The 19,802-nt window shown below is 51.3% G+C and overlaps 7 protein-coding genes across 7 annotated transcripts; 4 read left to right on the forward strand and 3 right to left on the reverse strand.

Moving 5' to 3' along the window:
* Positions 1-113: 113 nt before the first annotated feature.
* Positions 114-2,873, reverse strand: BO88DRAFT_379611 (TRAPP III-specific subunit 85 family protein). The gene is made up of 2 exons (XM_025704493.1): positions 1,410-2,873; positions 114-1,358 (listed from the first exon to the last, which is right to left on the reverse strand). Exons 1-2 carry the CDS (start codon positions 2,479-2,481, stop codon positions 211-213), a joined length of 2,220 nt encoding a protein of 739 aa, XP_025567101.1. The 5' UTR covers positions 2,482-2,873; the 3' UTR covers positions 114-210.
* A 535-nt stretch (positions 2,874-3,408) lies between these two features.
* Positions 3,409-7,239, forward strand: BO88DRAFT_421710 (tRNA adenylyltransferase; the record flags this gene model as incomplete). Its single annotated transcript, XM_025708534.1, has 7 exons — positions 3,409-4,207; positions 4,254-4,805; positions 4,864-5,079; positions 5,354-5,511; positions 5,569-5,674; positions 5,809-6,236; positions 6,286-7,239. 7 exons carry the CDS (start codon positions 3,409-3,411, stop codon positions 7,237-7,239), a joined length of 3,213 nt encoding a protein of 1,070 aa, XP_025567102.1.
* A 585-nt stretch (positions 7,240-7,824) lies between these two features.
* On the forward strand, positions 7,825-8,946 carry BO88DRAFT_331563 (DUF3716 domain-containing protein; the record flags this gene model as incomplete). Its single annotated transcript, XM_025702683.1, has 3 exons — positions 7,825-7,963; positions 8,031-8,366; positions 8,432-8,946. 3 exons carry the CDS (start codon positions 7,825-7,827, stop codon positions 8,944-8,946), a joined length of 990 nt encoding a protein of 329 aa, XP_025567103.1.
* A 263-nt stretch (positions 8,947-9,209) lies between these two features.
* On the reverse strand, positions 9,210-10,485 carry BO88DRAFT_400947 (uncharacterized protein). Its single transcript, XM_025705718.1, has one exon. It carries the CDS (start codon positions 10,224-10,226, stop codon positions 9,306-9,308), a length of 921 nt encoding a protein of 306 aa, XP_025567104.1. The 5' UTR covers positions 10,227-10,485; the 3' UTR covers positions 9,210-9,305.
* Positions 10,486-11,099: 614 nt separating this feature from the next.
* Positions 11,100-12,796, reverse strand: BO88DRAFT_440608 (uncharacterized protein; the record flags this gene model as incomplete). Its single annotated transcript, XM_025709812.1, has 5 exons — positions 11,100-11,711; positions 11,734-11,803; positions 11,866-11,935; positions 11,994-12,374; positions 12,433-12,796. 5 exons carry the CDS (start codon positions 12,794-12,796, stop codon positions 11,100-11,102), a joined length of 1,497 nt encoding a protein of 498 aa, XP_025567105.1.
* Positions 12,797-13,559: 763 nt separating this feature from the next.
* On the forward strand, positions 13,560-14,543 carry BO88DRAFT_421713 (aminotransferase class IV; the record flags this gene model as incomplete). The annotated part of the gene is made up of 1 exon (XM_025708535.1): positions 13,560-14,543. The coding sequence occupies one exon, from the start codon at positions 13,560-13,562 to the stop codon at positions 14,541-14,543; it is 984 nt and encodes a 327-aa protein (XP_025567106.1).
* A 3,221-nt stretch (positions 14,544-17,764) lies between these two features.
* Positions 17,765-19,802, forward strand: BO88DRAFT_330433 (Zn(II)2Cys6 transcription factor domain-containing protein; the record flags this gene model as incomplete). Its single annotated transcript, XM_025702632.1, has 5 exons — positions 17,765-17,887; positions 18,018-18,390; positions 18,511-18,815; positions 18,864-18,998; positions 19,053-19,802. 5 exons carry the CDS (start codon positions 17,765-17,767, stop codon positions 19,800-19,802), a joined length of 1,686 nt encoding a protein of 561 aa, XP_025567107.1.

The raw sequence follows: 19,802 nt of genomic DNA on the forward strand, positions 1-19,802 counted from the left end.
ATTCCGAGATATTCAGAACGAGGCTCGCTAGGCTCTGCCGGTTTGAGCGGTCTGAAAGGCGGTAAGGGTCTACCCTTTGAGGACTACGGATATGTTAGGACTATAGAGATAGTGGAATCCAATTTAGCATAAACACGTAGAGAAATATTAATTGACACATGTCTATGGTATTGTATAAACCTATGCGCCCATCGCACCATAATTGCGTCCCTAAGCTCGTTCGAAGTCGTCATTGGCTGCATTGTCATCATCTCTCGTGCCTTGCGCCGGACCAAGACCGCCCGAATCCAGCGGATTCGAGATCAAAGATTTGCGATTCATGCGCCGGTCCAGCTTCTCGCTGGTTTCTTCCGTGCCCAGTGCTTCGGCAGTGGCTGCCTCGTCCCTTGTGTCAAGCCCTCGGGCCTCTAAGTACTCGACCTTGACGGCGTGTCTTAGGTTGTCAACGAACGTTTGCATCTCGGGCATTGGAAATCCCCCATCGCCATCCAATACATCTGCATATAGCCGCTCCGCCTCCTCGAGAGCAGCCGATGCTAGTGATGGTTTCCCCAGACGAAGCCACATATCGGCGGCAAATACACTCCACATTCCAGCCTTCCTACGTCGAGAGCCCCATTTCATTCCGCTCACCGGTGACCTCGCCGCATAGCATGCCGACACACGCTCACTGAAAAGGCCCTGGCCGATGGATCCAACTAGCCCAAGGTCCATGGCCCGCATGGCCCATCGAGCGGCGCTTTCCACTGCCGAACCCCCACGAGACTTCAACAATTCCATGGCTAAAGTGAGGCAACGAAGTGCATTAGGTGCGTCTGAGCACCGTGTAAGATAGGAATAACATGCCGTGTCGAACATCTGATCGATCCCGTCGAGCTTCACCTTGGTCCCCATTGCGGCCGGATTGAGAAGCATGCTTACGGCGCACATCTCGTAGGCACCCGCATGGTACTTCCAAGCCTTGTCGTTCGCATAGTCCGACCGAAGAAGCTCATACGTGGATGCTGATAACTTCCAGTCGCGGAGCATGAACGCGAAGTCAGCCATTTTACGCAGAAGTGCTTCAGGCGTGTCAGGCCTATAGTAACCGTGAGCGACATCGTAGTTCCCGCTAGCTCCTCCGGATGTGAGGCTGGAACGAGAGCCAGTTCCGAACCCCGCCCATCTTCGGGACATGGACATGAATCGGCCACTGATACCGCGCCTACGGGAGGCCACCTGGTCATTCCAAACAGCGACTCGGTTTTCCATGAATGGTACGACGGACTGCGCAACTAGCTCTCGGATAAAGGCCTTGATTGCCATAATATCCGAGTCGAAAAGGTAAAGACCATTATTATCCAGGTCAACCAAGGGCTCTGTTGATCGTCAGTAATTGTGGTACTGTAGATGCAGGGGTCTAGTCATACCAGCTCCACCCGAGAGTCGCTCGGGAGGCGAGAGCCATTCGCATTCCGGTACTTGAACACTGTCATCATCGGTGACCACGCACTGATTGCTGCGCAGCCTCAACAAGTGGCAATGTAACCCAAAATGACGCTTCATTTGGTCGTACAGCTTGGTCGATTCTGCAATGTCATCCCGATCCTCGTCATGCACGAGCACGTAGTACCGGAGGTATTCAGAGTGACACCAATCTGGCAACCTCTTAGGCCCATTGCTCGTATCTGCATACAGTTGTCTGAGGGTTTCAAGCGGGGCAGTATTGCGTGAGCTAATAGCAATGACGCTGGCCACTGGATGTCGAAATGTTTCATGTGGCGTGGCCGAGGATATCGACAGAAGGTGTCGAAGAAATACTTTGTATAAAGGGGATGTTGTAGGAAAATTCAAGAAATCTCTGGGGCGCATTGATCCGCCCAGCGGATCATCTGCCGTGCCCAATTGCTTCTCCAAGACCTCTTCCACCTGTGCCAGGGAGGGGTTTCGCCCTGAGCTCGAATTGGTAGGGGGCGGGCTGTTGCTGGCCAAGTTCACGAAGCGCACCCCGTAGTCTTCCCAGCCACGACTCGACCCCACGCTGTCCCTTATAACCAACTTTCCGGGCACATTCTCGCCGAAAGGGCGAATCAACTCCCAGAAACCACCAGCAAAGCCTTTCTGTCGTACCAACTCATCGGTGTCCGCTGATGCATAGACTCCAACCACCGGGGAGAACGAGCGTATGATTAGAGAACGAATCTCCTCCGCGCCATCGAAACGACCTTCGACCGGGGATCCTAGGGATGATCGGGCTAATTGTGGAGTCGACGATCGGAAAGAAGGAGCACGAGGTGATGCGGACCTAATCGGAAGTTCTGCCGTCGTGGCCGTCAGGGGCGGGGTCGGGGAGCGGATCCTCGAATCTACCAGGTCTGCATCGAGAGCCGGTGATGAGTCGCGGCGCTGATTCGGATATCTCGACTTGGATGCGACACGTGGAACGCCGGGCGAGAACGACGGCGGAGGCTTGACCGGAGCCGCATCTCCGGGCGATGTCATGGACTCCGAGTGGCGTGGGATGCGCTGTGAACAAGAGTAGAAATGACCCTAGAGCCCATGGACCGGGTGGGGAGTGATCCCACGGAAGAGTGACAAAAAAAGGGAGTGATGTGGTGTGGTGAGGTTCGGAGCGAATTGTCAGGAGAAAGGGAATGGCGGGAGGAATCCGGCAATGTTGTAGGGATGCGTTGAAGCCAAGTCACCGCGGGCGAATCCCAGAGCGCAAGTCGGGCGAACAGCTCCGTTGGGCTAATGCGTCCCTCGCGGCAGCTAATGTCGGGGGACAAAATGATGGTGAGGCACTCTTTTTGACAACTGCTTTTCAGAATATATATATTCTGGTGTCAATGAGGAAAGCAGACTGGCTTACCAGTGGACTGTCATCGAACGGAGAGCTGCGACAAGCTTCATTGTTCGTTTAATGGATTGAGTTGTTGTTGACGGCTCGGAAGGCGGTGATGATCCTCCACTTGATCTGCCGGGCAATTGTTTAATTGTTCAGGCGCTGCTGTTGATCCCCTCCACTCTCTTCCTGCGATGCGCTCTGCTTGTAATCGGGAACACAAGGCTGACCATCTCATGACTCAATAGAGTACATTCACTCGTCAGTCCATTTGACTCATCCTGGGATGGCTGCTACCCATGCTCAGATCATCCCTCTTCTCCTTGCCTTCCAAGCGCCGCCTACTCCGCCTGACCGTTCCTCTCTCTCCGCCAACTGATGCTTCCGCCGCAATTGGATTTCTTTTCCTTCCCAGAATCTCCCCGTTGATACCCCGTGCTTGTATAAATAGCCTCCGGTCTACATCCGTACCGCACAGCTCTTCCATGAGCCGTCGGAGATCCTCCAGCCTCTCCCCTCAGCGAACAAACAAAAGACGGCGCATACCTGAAGCTGCCCCGCATCCGGGCGCTGCAGGAGACACCATGACTCAATCCGCGAATACCGTTCCCACCATTGAACTTACCGCTCTCGAATCGACATTAAAATCCCTCTTACTCGATGTCGCAGAATACATACACGAGAAGAATGTGGCAGAAGGACGCCACGATACAGAGCCTACGATACTGCGATTTACCGGTGGATGGGTGCGGGACAAGCTCTTAGGGGTGGGCAGCAACGATGTGGACGTCGGTATCAACAACATGACTGGATATCAGTTTGGTTTGCTCCTCAAGGAGTATATGGATAGACCGGAAAACTTGGAGAAGTACCGACAGAAGCAGCCCAATGGAGAGTTGAAACATGCGATTGCTAGCCTACATAAAATCGAGGCGAACCCGGAGAAGTCCAAACACCTGGAGACAGTGACGACAAGGATATTCGGCTTGGATATTGATCTCGTGAATCTACGAAAGGAGACCTACTCGGAAGACAGCCGAAACCCGCAGATGGAATTTGGCACAGCCCAGGAAGACGCTATGCGCCGCGATGCGACGATCAATGCGCTTTTTTACAATCTGAACGAGTCCAAGGTTGAGGATTTGACTGAAAGAGGTCTGGAGGATATGCACAAGAGGATCATTCGTACCCCGATGGAACCGTATCAAACCTTTCAGGACGACCCATTGCGTGTGCTGCGCTTGATTCGCTTTGCTAGCCGACTGGGTTATAACATCGAAGAGGAGACTCAGGAGGCAATGCGAAATGAGCTTATCGGGGAGGCTCTCAAGCTGAAGATCAGCAGAGAACGGGTGGGCAAGGAGCTAGAAAAGATGCTGCAAGGTTTGTAACGTCCAAGCCGGCATTGATGGTTGCTCACAGTTTCCAGGTCCTGATCCCCGCGGTGCACTGCAATTTATTGACCACCTTGGGCTATACCCGACCATCTTTGCCAACCACCAGGATGATGCACAAGCAGATACTTCGTCATGGGCACTTGCATACAATGCGCTGGGGAGAATTTTGAAACCTCATGATGATGACCCCATGATCATCAAGAATGTCTGCGATTTCCTCATACGCGACAAACTTGAGTCCTACTACGCGTGGATGATTGCAGCATTTGCTCCATGGTCAAGTGTGCCAACCCGCGTTGCGAGGGGACCCAAGGCGAAACCTCTGCCGGCCCGGACTGCGGAAGTAGCTCGAGACAGTTTGCGAGCAGATAACAAGACAATCGCCGTCATTGGTGATGCGGCACATAATTGGCAGGCCATTACCGACATCAAGAATGCTGTCCTCGAGGGACGCATGGATGGAACTGCAGCAGAGGTGCGGCAGCAGGTCGGACTGCACATCCGCTCGTGGAAGAAGGACTGGAGACTCTGTATACTTCTTTCCATTCTCCAAGAAATTATGCGAGGCGGCGAGTTTACCAGCGGTAAGGACTTTCCCACGCCCATTGTCTGGATATGAAAGTGATGCTTACGTCATGGCAGTTCTGGAATCGTACGATCTCTTCCTCTCCTACATCAAAGAGCAGGATCTACAGGATGTGTTTGAACTGAAGCCCCTCGCGAACGGCGGAGAGATTGTGAAGGCTCTTGGTTGCAAGACAGGGCCCTGGATGTCGAAAGCCTTGGATATGTCGATCAAATGGCAGCTGTTGCACCCGGAGGTTACCGAGAAGGAAAAGGTGCTTGAAGAGCTGTCCCGTAGAAAGGAAGAGCTAGGTATCTCTACATAGTAATAGAAATATCATGGCTGCTTGGATGATAACTTCTTGTTCACCTATTGTACTAGTCCAATAATATCTAGATGCCTGATTGGGACATTGTAGGGCCATTGTTCGGTTCCCGTCTCTTACCGCTCGGTAAATTTGCCGACGGCGATGGATCTCCGAGTAACCTGCCCCAATCTAACTTTCTATGGACATTTTGTTCTCCGTCCCCGCAAACACCATTCTTAGATGAATAGTGGGGTAATTAGGCATGTCGGTAGAAGAATTACGAACAGTGGCGCGTGAGTGCCTACGCCGCGGTGATGCACACATCCCAGACTCGATGCTGGACAAGCTCGTCGTTCCCGGAGAATTGGAGCGTTTATGGGACACCATCTCAGCCCACGAGGACAAAGACAATGCAACTGTATGATAAGCCATTTTGTTATCGTACTGAGACAGTGTTGCTAACTGATTACTACAGGCATCTGAAAACCTGTATTTCGCTCGGGAGTTCCTGAGACTTCGGAACTCCAATGAATTATCAGAGCCTGATGTTGCCGCAGCAAATCACATCTATGCCTGGACGAGTAGGCATGCTCTTCCATCTGCAGTGTATGTGGAATCCATGGAAGAGCCCAGTGGTGAGTTGAAAGCTTTCCCCTCTCATATGCTCAAATATACTAATGTAGCCCAGAAGAGAAGAACGCTCTTATGCATGAAGACAAGCTGAGATCATCACTGTCAATATCCGTGATCGCAGCCTTGGACTCTCAGTTTCCAGTTCATAAAGCAGCAGATGTGGCAAACATCATTCTTGCATTAGCAAGCTTCACTTCCGAAGCGGACCCGTGGACAACAGATGAGTCACAAACGGCGTCAACTGCCATTCTTGAAAGGTTTCGCACAACATCACCCCCGACACCAGAGGCATCGTTTTGGGCTGTCCTTGAAACCATCCTCAAGGACATAATCCGACCTCTCTTCACGAGGACCAGGAACCCCGCCATCACAGCAGCAGGTCGCAAGGACATGCACCCTATCCCTCTCCCCAGATTTGATACCAGCATTCTTGACCCAGAGTCGAAACCATGGCGATCCTCAGATGTCTACGCGACGACCGTTTTCTCCTGGATCATAACACAATATCAGGTAAAACCATCTTCAACTGACTATATTACTTGCCACTAACAGCTTCCAGGCGTCAGACATAAGCCGTCTAGAATCCCACTTTCCCCTTATTGTCCCACCCATCCTTGCCTTGATTGATGATGAAACCAACCCCAACAAAACCGACGGCTGCACTCTTCTCACCCATCTCCTGCAACCCATTCAGCAAGCCAAATCCGATATTCTGAAGCGTACCAATCTTTCCTCTGTCTTCATCGATGCCATCAAACCATGTCTCCTCTCTCTACCCACTATAACCCCCGAACCCGACTCCACCCGTCTCCTAAGCACAGCCTATCCAACCCTCTTCCTACTCCTCAAAACCAGCTACTTACCCAAGGATAAACAAACCTACATCACTGAGTTAACGAAAGTCCTTCGCGAGAACCTCATCCCCTCCTTCCACCATATTAGCACCCTGACACCCTCCGGCGGGACACAATCTACGCTATCCTCGTTTCCACATCCGAAATTGTCTACTCTTCTATTAAACAAGATACACGATAGTCTCTTCGATCTCGCAGTTCACACAACAAAGTACCTACAGGAAATCATCCCGCTCATCTACAGTACGCTGACCAATCCCTTCGGGACGGCGTGTCCACCTCTCCTTTTGGCAGGAGTGGCTGTTACCAGAGCTGTGATTCTGAATGCACACCCGAGGATTTGGCGCTGGAGGGGCGAGATTCTGGGTGCCGTGGCGGCATGTTGGCTTACCGTGGCTGACGAGGAGGCTGCGGAGCGAGGGAAAGAAGATGGAAAGGAAGAGTTGATTAAGTTAAAGATGCACCTAAAGGGCGTGGTCTATTTGCTGAGGATGGTTTTGGAGAATCCAGATGAGGAGATCACCAAAGATGACGAGGTAATTGAAGCGAAGGAGGGATTTGCGAAGGAGGTGGAGGAGCTGGTTGGTGCCGATGAGGCATTGAGAGAATTGCTGCTTGGGGAAGTGGATGGGAAAGATGGAATGTATTTCGGCGCTTGATACCAGTGGGGACTTCTTCACCTGCGTCATTCTGGATGATGTTGGTCTGGTTATATGGGTTGTATAACCAGTAATATAGCCCTGAATTGATATTTTCCATCTCTACTGCCAATACCTAGTCTCTCCTAGTCAACCCCATATAGAAGGCCTGGATGATTTCATACATACAATCAAACAAGCCCCCTGCTGAATACCCCCGGAATGAGTTCGATGTCATCTCGGACTCGAAAGCAAGTGTTATCCTTCACATAACAGAGGCAAGTCACATATCCTTCCCAGGATCGACTTTATTCAGCACACTGCCATTATACCCTCTCAGCATCAGATACAACCACAATCCCATTCACTACAGTCCCACAACTACCACCAGCAAAGCAAGCCCTACAACCAGCCCCGATGCTAGTAGCAAGTAACACACTCCATACCATAATCAAGCCTCTTCCATATCTTCGATCTCAAACCCTCCTTTTCCTCTGACAAACTCATCTCCAACACAACTTCCCCTTCCATCAGCATCTTATTACCTTCTACTCCCAAATCCAAACTACAATCCCAATGCAAGAACCACCACAACCAGCCCCAATCATGTTCCGAATCTTCAACTACGCCCAATCAAACCCCCAACCCCAACCCTCAACCTCACCACCATCCTCCCACAACCACAACCACAACCACACCCCCAGCCCGATCCCCTCCGTCCGCGTCGAAATCCCACCCTCAGAGCGTACGCCTCCCCCCTCCCCAATCCCCCATCCCAGCCCTCCAAACCCCCTACTAACCAACCAACCCAGTCCTCCCAGGCCTAACCCACAACGACCTCCCCCTCCTCGGCACCCGCCCCAGCTCCTCAATGCTGGAATACCACCAACTGCCCATCCTCCGACACCTCGAATGGCGCATCGACGAGACCACCAACGAACCGCTCCGTCGACCAGTGAAAGACGTTGTGTCTCTGACGGCAGCATACGCACAGACACGCGGATGTGAGCCACCGGAGCCATGCCTCCATTGCAGGGAGGGCAAGAGCGTGTGGAAGACGTGCGTGGTGGGGTTCGATACCAGGGAGGGAATGAGTGCGCATGGTGCTTGTGCGGCGTGTCGGTTTAGTAGGAGGGGGTGTAGTTTTAGTAAGTACTCGTCTTTCTGGGGGTGGAGTTGGTTGGGAGAGTGTGTAGGGCTGACTGTGTGGTAGATATGCAGGTTGAGGAACCTGAGACTCCGGTTAGAGTTAAGGATGAAGATGGGGCCGACGAGATTGGCCTTACGACTCCACCGCCATCTGGGTCAAGGGGATATTTGATTACTGCTGTTGCTGCCGGTCGTAGTCGTGGTGGAGGTAGGGGTGGAGGTAGGGCAAGAGGGCGCAGATTCATTCGTTCGAGACCGTATAATCTCAGACCGAGGGTTACTACTCCAACACCTAGCGGAAGCGATATGGGGTATACCAGTCGTGATGAAGAGCGGGACTCGAATCGGGAGATAAAATCAGAGAGGAGGGAGGCTGTTGCCTACTCGCCCGGTACTTCTCGACTCGATGGAAGTATTCTGCCCTTTCCGTTGGGTCCGGAGACGATTGACGATCTGCCGTTCTTGAGACGCGCTGTTACGGAAATGGAGATGCATTTGGGGACGTTGAGGAGGGTGAGACAGTTGGAGGATAGGGAGAGGATGAGGGATACTAGTATTAATCCGTGGGAGTTGGTGTGATTGATTACATGGGGAGGGCTGGGATGTTGTTGTGGTACATGTTGTTGATGGGTTGGTGTTCAGAATGGTGGTAAGGGAGTTATGGTGCATAAATTGATGGGGACGTGTACACTGCGTTGTGTTCATAGCGGAGAATGACTTGCATGTCGGATATGGTGATAGTGTGATCACTTGTGGAAGTTAGCGTTCGATGGGATGGAGTTACATTTGAGTGGAAAAGCATACTTGGAAAAGAAGGAGGACTGGCACCAAGCACCAGTGAGTGTAAATGCAGTGTCATTAAGAAATCAAAATACGAAACATCTTCTCTGATCTAATGCGGCCGTTCAATTCTATCGTAACTATATACAAACCGACGTTTAAGACCCACGAGACGAAGTATACACCTTCTGAGGATACAGAAAACCACCAAGGCCACCATCTACATGATTCTCAATTCTCGGTCTCAATCCCTCCGACGACGAAGGCATCATATCAAAGCCCTGAGTACTCAATGACTCCTGAGTATTAACCTTCTTGACAACATCCACCAGCCGTCCTAATATGGCGTACTCCAGCTTCAGCTTAATGCTATAAGCGACAGGCTTGAACATGACCTGCAATGCATAGTACCCGGCGTACTGAATCCCGACGACGGCTATATCAAGTATCAATACCAGGATATTAATCCCGATTAGCTGCGCTAGAATACGACGATGTCGGTCTTCAGGACGAAGTCGTAGCAGCTTCGCAGCTTCCCAGACATACAGACCGGAGAGGAGACCTTCTTGGAGACAGAAGCCGACGAGCTGGATCCGCTCCATGATGTTGTATCCGTGGTTGAAGAGTCTCCAATGTGTGGAGACGGTTCCGTATAGGAGGACCGTTATGGGGATTTGGAGGAGGATGTCATCCAGGATGATGAGACGGAGTAGATATCGAAGGATTGTAGGGTCCTGGAGGACGAGATGGAGACGGGACCAAAGGACGAGTGAGTGGCCGGTTATCATGCCGCACCAGCCGATCATGATAAGAGTGACGGAGCCGTAGGGCGAGATTTGGGGTCGAGAGAAGAGGAGAATATATCCTACGCACTGCGGGACGATGCTTAAGGAGGCAACGAGGAGGGACCAGAAGTAGACGCTGCCTCGGCGTTTAAAGGTCGAGAGACAGAGGATGATGAGTTCGATGGCATTGTAGCAGGCGATGGCGGCAAAGGCCGTGAAGATATGCACTTGATGGGAGTCTCGGTATATGTCGGGGAGAAGGCGCCCTGAAGGGGTGTCGCGTTTGAGGAGCATGGGTGAGGGGGACACATGGTTGACAGGATGGTTTGTGGTAGTGAGGGGGAGGGAGGAGAGTGGGAGATTTATTGAATGTCTACCAGGGTCGCCACGCTCAGGGTCCGAGGAGAAGAGGATCTGCGAGTGGATGCAAAGGACAATGGGGCCAACAAGGACCGCTCAGGCCTCCGATTTGCTCCTCATGGGTAGGATGGCGTAAGTGGAAACATATGCAGGGAGGGTGCGGATGCGGAGAGAGACTAGACTAGAGGGGGATCGCTGGATGAAGCACGATTAAGGGTATGAACGGCAGAAGATCGCCTCACCGGTATCAGGGGGTCCCTGAAAGCAAGGGCGATATTAGCTCATGGATACGAGGTCTACGCGTGGCCGAGCATCTGACGGAGAAGTTAGCCGATCGACTATCGAAGTTTGCTGACAGCGACAAACCGGGGGAACACGCGGGAGGTCGATCACTTGCGGACAATAAACTAGCCCGCTATAAGGTGGATCTTGGTTCAATAGTAGATCCATATCTTCAGAAGCGGCCGGCCTATCCGACATGATGTATTTCTTCAACACTGTTCTGGAAGCCTGTGCATTGACCACTCGGGCTGCTCGCCCCCAGAAGGCGAGAATGGCGCCCCATTGTCGAGCTGATATTTCACTCATTCATTTTTTCATATAAAAGTGTGATTTGAGTTCGTGGTGGTACTACTTCCACCGGTGACTGTGAAGGTTCTCAAGCTGCCAAATGCGGAATCTAAACCATCTCTGGAAGTTCTGATTTATCATCTCAAGCCCCTATCCCGTAGCCCCGTAACACAAGTGCTCAATAGTTTCGTGAGGTGATGGGTATTGTGGGATGACACATTTGTCCAGGCAAACAGACTAAGGTAGACCCCAGATATCAAAAGGCCATATGGATCTCAGTGTCTCTTCGTCCTTCACAGGCTCATCTGGATCGTCAATTTCAGGATTGGTCAATACGGCCTGCAACATTCCATCAAACATCTCATGATGCGCTGTCTGCGCCGCCTCCCAGTCACCCGTTGGCACCCAGCCATCAGTGGCCGTGTTGAGCAAGCCTGCGAGGTCATAACGCAGATTATGCGCTGCCTCAAAAAGTCTATACTTCTTCTGATGATCTGCCAGTTTATGCGGTGGAGGGACTACGTAAGGACATGGTCTTGCAAAACCTAGCTGTTCCCAGTTTTGAGATGTGTCAATCAAATCGTGGTGTAGTGCCGCAGCCCCATCCTTCCATGTCCTGTAGCTGTAGCGAAATGGTCGGAATAGATTTTGGTTGATCAATCTCGGCTTTGAGAGCGTGGGTATAAGAAATTGGGTGCAGACATCAAATGCTCTAGTGCAGACCTCATTCTCCGTTGCAAAGTCGGGAATCTCATCCGCATACCAAAACGCCGGCTCAACGCTAGCGGCCTGCCAGTCAATGATAGCCGTTAGCTCAGAAGGATCACCCTCTGAGACAAATATGTTCCTCTTGTGAAGGTCTGGGTGAAACAATACTGGTGTCGCACAGTCCTTTATCCGGGGATCCTGAGACATGCATCTCATCAGGTCTCGCGTCTGAGCTAGAAGCATCTTGTGTGTTTCTTCAACTGAGCCATGATACATCGGTCATCGTTTCATTTACAAATCCACAGCCGGAAGCCTCGATAGACCAGCATCAATAAGGCCATCGCAGTATTCATAAAGGTCATTCCCTAGCCGTTCGTTAGCCAATACTGAAGCCGTGGGGGGGCAGTGATTTTGATAACCCACAGGGCCCCCGGTTGGGTTTTGTATAATGTGAAGCTTGGCTGCTTCCAACGCCACAGTCCCAGTATCTGGTTCCACAATGTGGCCCAATACAGAAGTCTCCGTCAAGCACACGCCTGTTGTCGGGGCTTACGGGACTGCGTATAGAATGCAGACTCCCAAAGCACGGAAACTGTAGGTCAACCACTTCTTTAAGCTTCCGGTAGATTGCGTCTATACACTTGATACGTTTTTTATCGCCCATTTCATGCCACTTCTTGTGCAATTGAACACCAGTTGCATGCTCCATGATGATGTATTTGCTGCCAATGGGATTATCGATGCTCGTGGCATCGTTGCTCCAAGCGAGTATCTTGGGTATAGGAACGGTAGTATTGCCTTGCACTGAAGAGCAGAGTGCACCATAAGCCAGTGAAGCGAAAGAATGATGAGAGTAACTTACGATATTCGATCGTTGCGATCTCAGAACTGGTAGTCAGCTGTGCCGGACCAGCCAGCGAAAACGGAAGTCTTGCGACCACTCGTTTGTCGTTGTCCAGTTCGAAAATGAAGACCCGGTTGAAACCACCTTCCAATTTTTGACATCTCGTGATGATACGTGCACCTGGCGATAGAGTAAGGACTTTGCGACAGAGGGCATCAAAGTCGAATTGAATGTAGCGAGAGGCTCGCTCCTCATCGTCTTTGCGAAGCCAGCGCCCACTAGTGTAATGATGTGGATCGAGATCTAGGTGTACACCATCGCGATCATCGCGACCACGATCTGTTGGTGTCGAGTGATCGTGAGACATCGGTGTATGATACATCCGCAAATCTCCCCGGGCTTTCCTCGTAGCCGTTGAATGCGAATAGAATGCCTTGTCCACCACGCGGAATGTGTGTCTTCTAACGAGCCCTGTTGTTGTCGAAAGGAAAAAAGGGGGTAGTCGGCGCGTAGCATGACCTGATCTTAACAATTGCTGTATCATCTTGCTAATTGTACAAGTTGGAATGAGAAGCAGAGGGGAAGGGGAAAGGGAACACATTTATCCTCTGAAGCCTATAGTGGTTGCAGCATAAGGGCGGATGGAGGCGTATGTCTAGTTTTCGTTGGCTCCCTAGCAACAGACAGTGGACTGTGGTGACATAGAATATATGTTCTCTTTTGACAATGAGTATGAGATATCATACCCCTTGAACCTTGTCACCTTCTAGCCGCAGGGGTCATAGTCCACATCATTATAGGACCGGGAAATATGCGTATGCAAAGGAACCGAGGAGTAGTGAGTGACAGCAGTCCAACGGTCCCGAATTCCCGGGTGGACAGTCCCCGCTCGATGGGAGCCTTATTCGACCGCCCGGTAGGCAAGGATGCTGGTGTCCCACCGACAGTATGATGCACCTCTGATAGGCACACTTCTCCGATCCGACTTAAACGTGGTAGCCTGCCTTGGAGACACGTCAGTCTCGACTCCATCCTTCTTAGCCACTTTGCGTCCCCCTGGGGTGTCCCTCACTTCTCGGCCATCATCAAGACGAAACCCGACCTCAAGTTCTACTATCGTTCCTTATACCTCGGTCTACTGCATCATGGCATCCATGAACCAAATTCTTACTGGATATGCCACTCGTCGAGCGACACTAGAAGCCAGTAAAAATCCTTACGCCAAGGGTATCGCCTGGGTTGAAGGACAACTAGTTCCCCTCAGGGAGGCCCGCATCCCCCTAATCGACCAAGGCTTTCTGCGCAGTGATTTAACCTACGATGTCGTCTCCGTCTGGGACGGTCGGTTCTTTCGCCTGGACGACCACCTCTCTCGACTTGAATTGGCCTGCGCCAAATCGCGTCTCAAGTTGCCTCTATCCCGCGATGAAGTGGAGGAAACCCTGGTTAGGATGGTCGCGCAAAGCGGTATCCAGGACGCATATGTGGCTCTGATTGTGACGCGGGGACTGCAGAGCGTTCGCGGTGTCAAGCCGGAGGATTTAGTAAACAACCTGTACATGTTCGTGCAACCCTATGTCTGGGTCATGGATCCAGAGGTCCAACGGGTCGGTGGAAGTGCTGTCATTACGCGAACTGTTCGTCGGGTGCCACCAGGGGCTATCGATCCTACCGTGAAGAATTTACAATGGGGTGACTTCACTCGAGGTATGCTCGAGGCTGCGGATCGAGGTTCTATGTACCCGTTCTTGACGGACGGAGATGGCCATCTCACGGAGGGATCTGGTTATAATATTGTTCTGATCAAGGACGGTGCAATTTATACGCCTGATCGCGGTGTGCTACATGGTGTCACCAGAACAAGTGTCATTGATGTTGCACGAGCTTGTGGGATCCAAGTTCACCTCGAGGCTGTGCCGGTCGAGTTGGTATATCGGTGTGATGAAATCTTCATGTGCACGACAGCGGGTGGAATAATGCCCATCACTGAGTTGGATGCCAAGCCTGTGAATCGGGGGCAGATTGGTCCGGTCACGAAGAAGATCTGGGACGGGTATTGGGCTATGCATTATGACCCGGCCTACAGCTTCGCAGTCGGATTTGATGACGAATCAAAGGCCAAGTTGTGATTGTAGGGAAGTGTCAATGGCCGAGATTCAGATATTGCATATCCGTAGAGAGGTTGACGATCTGGCGCCCTTATATTTTGTGGTCTGGTAAGTCCCCGTCAAACGTTGGTTTCCGTGGATAGTAAGTATATACACTCCTGGGGCGATGTAACCTTTCTCAATGACCAAACACTTTCCCGAACCGGGATTTGGAAAGGTTCCTCGAGAGTCGATGACTTCTTGAGTCGACCAAGCCAGCTGTGGATCACTACCGTCACTTGTCTCTGAGCTATATAAGGTGACTTTTTGCAGAGTCTATTTCGATACTTTGTGATCAGCCTATTATATTAAAGATAATTCCTATCCTTCAACAGGGAGGACATCACTTGAGTAGATCGATACAGACTCTTTGAATAGCCGAGTGGACAAGATCAAAGACGAAGGCATCACTCTGCTGGCACCCAACCATCATGACTCCAAAGCCATTGACTCGGTGTACTTTATATGGCGACTCATGTGGGAACAAGATGACTGAAACAATCAGAGCACATTCATATGGCAGGTAATGATGATAAAGAAGCAATTCCAAAGAAGGCTTGGTGGATTGCCCAGACTAAATCCGGTCTGGTATGAGTTGGAGGAAAGGGACCGGTAGTTACCGGGTTAAATGACGAGGCTCGCAAGAGCCCAGGAGATTTCTTTGTTTGTCGACAACAGGGTGCTTAGCCAGCTGCTCGGTTGCGATCATGCCATCCCCGGATTAGTGCTGTTTTCCTTGCCAGGTCCTCCCTTCCTCCCCCCTCCCAATTTCTCCTTGGGTACTTAGTTGTGTTAAGCATAAATAAGGGGAAAAGCAAAAAGTAGGTAGTAGTTCTGATGTCATGGAGATGGCTAGACATGAATGTCGGCACGAATCTTACTTCCTGGCGTCGTTACCATTCTAGCATGGAAGGCTCAGAGATGACAGGTCTGACCGATGAAAGCCTTTTGGGAGCGCCCTGGCACCTCGCAAAATATCGAGTTTATACGGTCTCATAGTATAGTGTACGATGAGAGGTAGATTGTATAAATTTAAACTATTACTTTTACTGTTTCTCGGCAATGAGACCGTCGGCCGGTAGCAGGATGGTCAAACTTGCTAAGTATCTTCGTCAATATGAGTATTTCTTCCTCCCAAGCTCTCCTTGAAAGGGAAAGAAATTAGTTACTGTACTCGCATCTCGTTAGTTCTGACTGTCCTCTTCGCCATTGTGTGTAGATGGACAGGATCGGTGATCAGAAAGGCATGAGGGACAACCGCAGTATGGAAGTATCGTACTACGATTTCGAGTCTGGTACATCACTTTGACAACGTCAGGATATAAAGATCACGATTTCGCTACTGGCTGACTTTTCCATTCCTAAATATTGCGCGCGTCATATTCCGGATGGCGGAGATGGAGAGAGTAGAAAAGGAGGAAGTGGAAAGAGACGGCGAGAGCAGGTGACTTCAATTATCTCATCCTCGCCTCTTTCGCTCTTTTCCGCTCTGTCAACCCACCTGCCCCTCGACTCCTTTCCCGATCATATCATCCTATGCATGCATTAGACATTGTTTCGATTCCTTTTCCGAAGACCTTCAGCGACAGGGATGAGAAAAAAGTCCGAAATTGCTGGCTATTCCGGCCGAAGGAAACCACGAATCAACATCGGAATAGACTATAAGCGAGATGTTATAGTGCGCTCTTTTCTCTCTCTACCAATATCCCGTGGAAGGAAAATGCTAGACGGTTTGTCATAAGCAAGAAAACGTTTCCCATGAGGATCGTATGCGTGAAGAGTTCAAGAATTTCTGCAAGGAGAGACATTACTAGTTATAGTGTGTTAGTTGTCTGATTCCTACCCTTGCTGTCTTGGTGATAATCTGGTTCGCCTTTTTCTTTGTTTCTTTTTTTCTTCTGCTTCTTCGTGGTGCCTTTTTTCTTTTTCTCTTCGCGCAAGACATACATAAGCGCGGCACTAGGACTAGTCTGCGTGGCCAAAGGCGCTGGATCGCTTGCTGACAGGGTCTCTGTCGCTTCTTAGGCTTGCCTCTGCAAAGCTCTACGCCGTTTGTTGATGAACCGGCTTAGACACATCTGATTGAAATGTCATAGAGTCGTCTAGCAGGGATACTGGACAACTCTCCTACCCCATAGTATTGCATTTTCGACTGACCATGCAGCTGCTGTCCATCCCCAGCCCCGATCGCACCAACCGGAAAGCGAAGCATCACCACCGCTTTTCGAGCCTGTCGCACGACGCTAAAACCGCCGATCCCTGCAAGATCCCCCAACTGCCTGAGAGGGGGTTGTCTTCCCTCGCCCCTTTAGGTCCCCCCAATGGCTCCCGCCTCAACGAGCCTGCATTTGCTTTAGCCATATCACACAAGCCTAGGCAGCCAGGACACATCTGGAGCCTTCTGTCCGGTACGTCGCTGTGTGCCGAAATACCGAGGAGCGTGGCGGGAGACATTGGTTGCTCAATCGATTACTCGCGCGCGGTACAGAGTAGATTATTTTTCTTTCTGTTTTGGATGGGGTGATAGGTCACAAGGATATTCTGGTGCAACGTCCGTTATCGCATCATCATCCGTTTGGTCTGGTTGTTGCGACCTCCACTATAGCCCCCTGCACCAATAGTGGAGAGCGGGAACATAAGGACCAGGAAAGAGCCAGGACCAAACCCCGGCGGGCGTTCAGCTGAGTGAGAGAGGTACGGAAGGACGGAGTGCGCCTCTGCCTTATCCGCGCGGTCACAAATAAAAGGCGGACAGCCGACAGGGCCCTAGCATGAAATCTGACAGGCCGGCATGAAATTAGCGTTCAAGGAGCCACGGTCTAGGATCATTCGGAACCAAGACAGGTCGGAATAAGGTGCACAAGAGTCGCCCACGAAAGCGATGGTCTCTGAACATCGTCATTCTCCTGGTGTAAGCCACCACTCAAGTGTGTCTCTATGATCCTTACTAGCCGGAGCTACGAGTCAAATCCAGAGACCCCCCAAGGTTTAATGAGTGTCACAATAGACTTTGTACGCCCACCAACAATCTAGCAACCTGCTTCCTGTTCCTGTTCGCATAAGTATTGTTCTCTCTGCCTGACAGCGACACGGTCAGTGTTCCTGGGCCAAGTGACGATTTCCCTTCCCCGCTCCATCAGACCAAACCATTCAGTAGCCCGCTATATTCTGGACGACGCCGAGCAGGACGCGAAGTAAACGAGATGTCTTCTGGGGATGGCGCCAGAAACAATCCACCTGAGGCTTCGGGAGCTGCCAAAGCGGGCTCTCGAAAGAAGATCCGACCCACATACTCCTGCTTAAACTGCCACAAACGCAAAGTCAAGGTATGGTTGTCTTTAAAATCAATACCCATTGTTCGCGGCGCGTGCTTTGGGGGCTGGGGGCCGTCTTAAATGCCGAGCAGGTCTCACCATCGTGGTGTCGTGCCCTCCTGACTAACGCGCGACTTGACAGTGCGACCGAGTAAAGCCGTGCGGTGCCTGCTGCCTGCGCGGTACACCGTCCGAGTGCGAATACGGCACCAGCAAGCGGGACCGCCATTACATTCAGCAGTCGGCTTTAATCGAGAACCTTCTTCGGTCCTGTGAGAATCTGAAACAGCAGCTTGCCGAAGCTCGCCAACTCGCCAACCTTCCCGCCATAAAGGATGAAGACGGATCGCTACCGAGCAGCCAGGCGCTCTACTCCATCAAGGAGTCGGACAACTCGGTTGACGATGGAGACGACTCATTGGACGAATTAGACCTTTCTTCCAAGGCCGCAGACAATCAGTCTTTGGCCTCACCCAACGCAGTAGCGCTGGAGGAGCAACGTACACGTAAAGAAAGTACGTGGTTATCATACCCTCCCCGACCTTTGCATATCCCTTTCGCTCACCAGGGTCCAGGTCGTTCCTCCTCTCCACCGTTGTTGAAAGAGAAAGTCATCCTTACTGATCCCAATCTAGCCAACGCATTAATTGAATTTTATGTTGAACGCTTGGTCAATGATTTCAGTCCCACCCAAGTCAGCGGCACCATCGCGTTACGTGAAGCTCGGTCCTTGCGAGTCTTTTCGCCGATTCTGTGCAGTGCATTTGAAGCGGCATCTCTCACATTCGCTGGCCGGCGCGATGGAAACCGCTCAGTCGAGGTAGCTGGACACTCGCGTTACCTCCGAGTCTTGCGCTCTCTTCAACATGCTTTGTATGACCCTCAGCAGGGCAAGTCGACCGAGGTTCTTGTCGTCGTTCTTCTAGCTACTATCATAGAAGTGAGTCCTGATTGTTGCTTGCGCGATCCCTCGCTAATGTCGGAATAGGCCTTCAAGCAAACATCCAAAGACTCACTTCTCAAGCATCAGCTGGGTGGTTTGGAGCTTTTACGGACTCGGACACCATATCGACATCGACATGGCATTGAGCGCTCTTTGTATGTTGACCTTCGGATGTATTGGGTAAGATAAGATTATCAACATTGCCCCTAGGAACGAATCTGACAAACTGGCCAGGTCACGGCAGCCTTGGTACATCGGAAGCCCACTTTCCTTGCGGAAAAGGATTGGTTGACAGTCCCATGGCCGGGAGACGGACCGGCCAAGGACATCCTACAACGCCTGCTGGATGTTGCAGTGCATATCCCGGGATATCTTGCCCAAGTTGACGAGTTTTCCGCGCTACTAAAAGGGGGGGACAAGCCCCCATCAGAGCTAGTCAACATGCAGAGTGCCATTTGGGAACGGGCCACCGAACTCCAAGGTCTTCTCCAAGTATGGAAGAACATGTATGCCGATACATACCCGTCCGGCGGGCCATGGGAGGAAAGTCCAAGCGAAGCAGACCCAACCGACGACTTCCCTAAATTCAGGTGCCGCAACCCCAGCACAATGCAAGTAATAGTGGGACAAAATATCATGTACCCGGACCTGCTTCTGGCGACATCAATGACCTTCTACTGGGCTTTGGGCCTGATCATCTCCACCACCGACCCAGGACTAGTCAGCGTCCTTGGACTCCAGGAACGATATCAGTACGCGTGCAACATCTGCCGCAGCATGAAATACTATACCCAGAACATCCCGGGCTGTCTGATCTCACGAGTCATGTTCATTCTCCGCACTGCCTTTGACAATTTCGCAGACGGGATGATTGAGAAGGAATCGATGGCGGAAATATTTACCTATATCGGTCGGAAATTCGAGCTCCCTGTGTTTTCCAACAAATGCACATCCTCCTCGGTGAAGGGCGAAGGAAAACCATGA

Source organism: Aspergillus vadensis (assembly GCF_003184925.1).
Source record: "Aspergillus vadensis CBS 113365 unplaced genomic scaffold BO88scaffold_2, whole genome shotgun sequence".
In the NCBI taxonomy this organism is placed as follows: Eukaryota; Fungi; Ascomycota; class Eurotiomycetes; order Eurotiales; family Aspergillaceae; genus Aspergillus; species Aspergillus vadensis.

Coding starts and splice junctions, on each gene's coding strand:
- BO88DRAFT_379611 (XM_025704493.1), bottom strand. CDS start 2,481: ATGACATCGCCCGGAGATGCGGCTCCGGTCAAGCCTCCGCCGTCGTTC. Junction 1,359..1,409: donor GCGACTCTCGGGTGGAGCTG/GTATGACTAGAC, acceptor GACGATCAACAG/AGCCCTTGGTTGACCTGGAT.
- BO88DRAFT_400947 (XM_025705718.1), bottom strand. CDS start 10,226: ATGCTCCTCAAACGCGACACCCCTTCAGGGCGCCTTCTCCCCGACATA.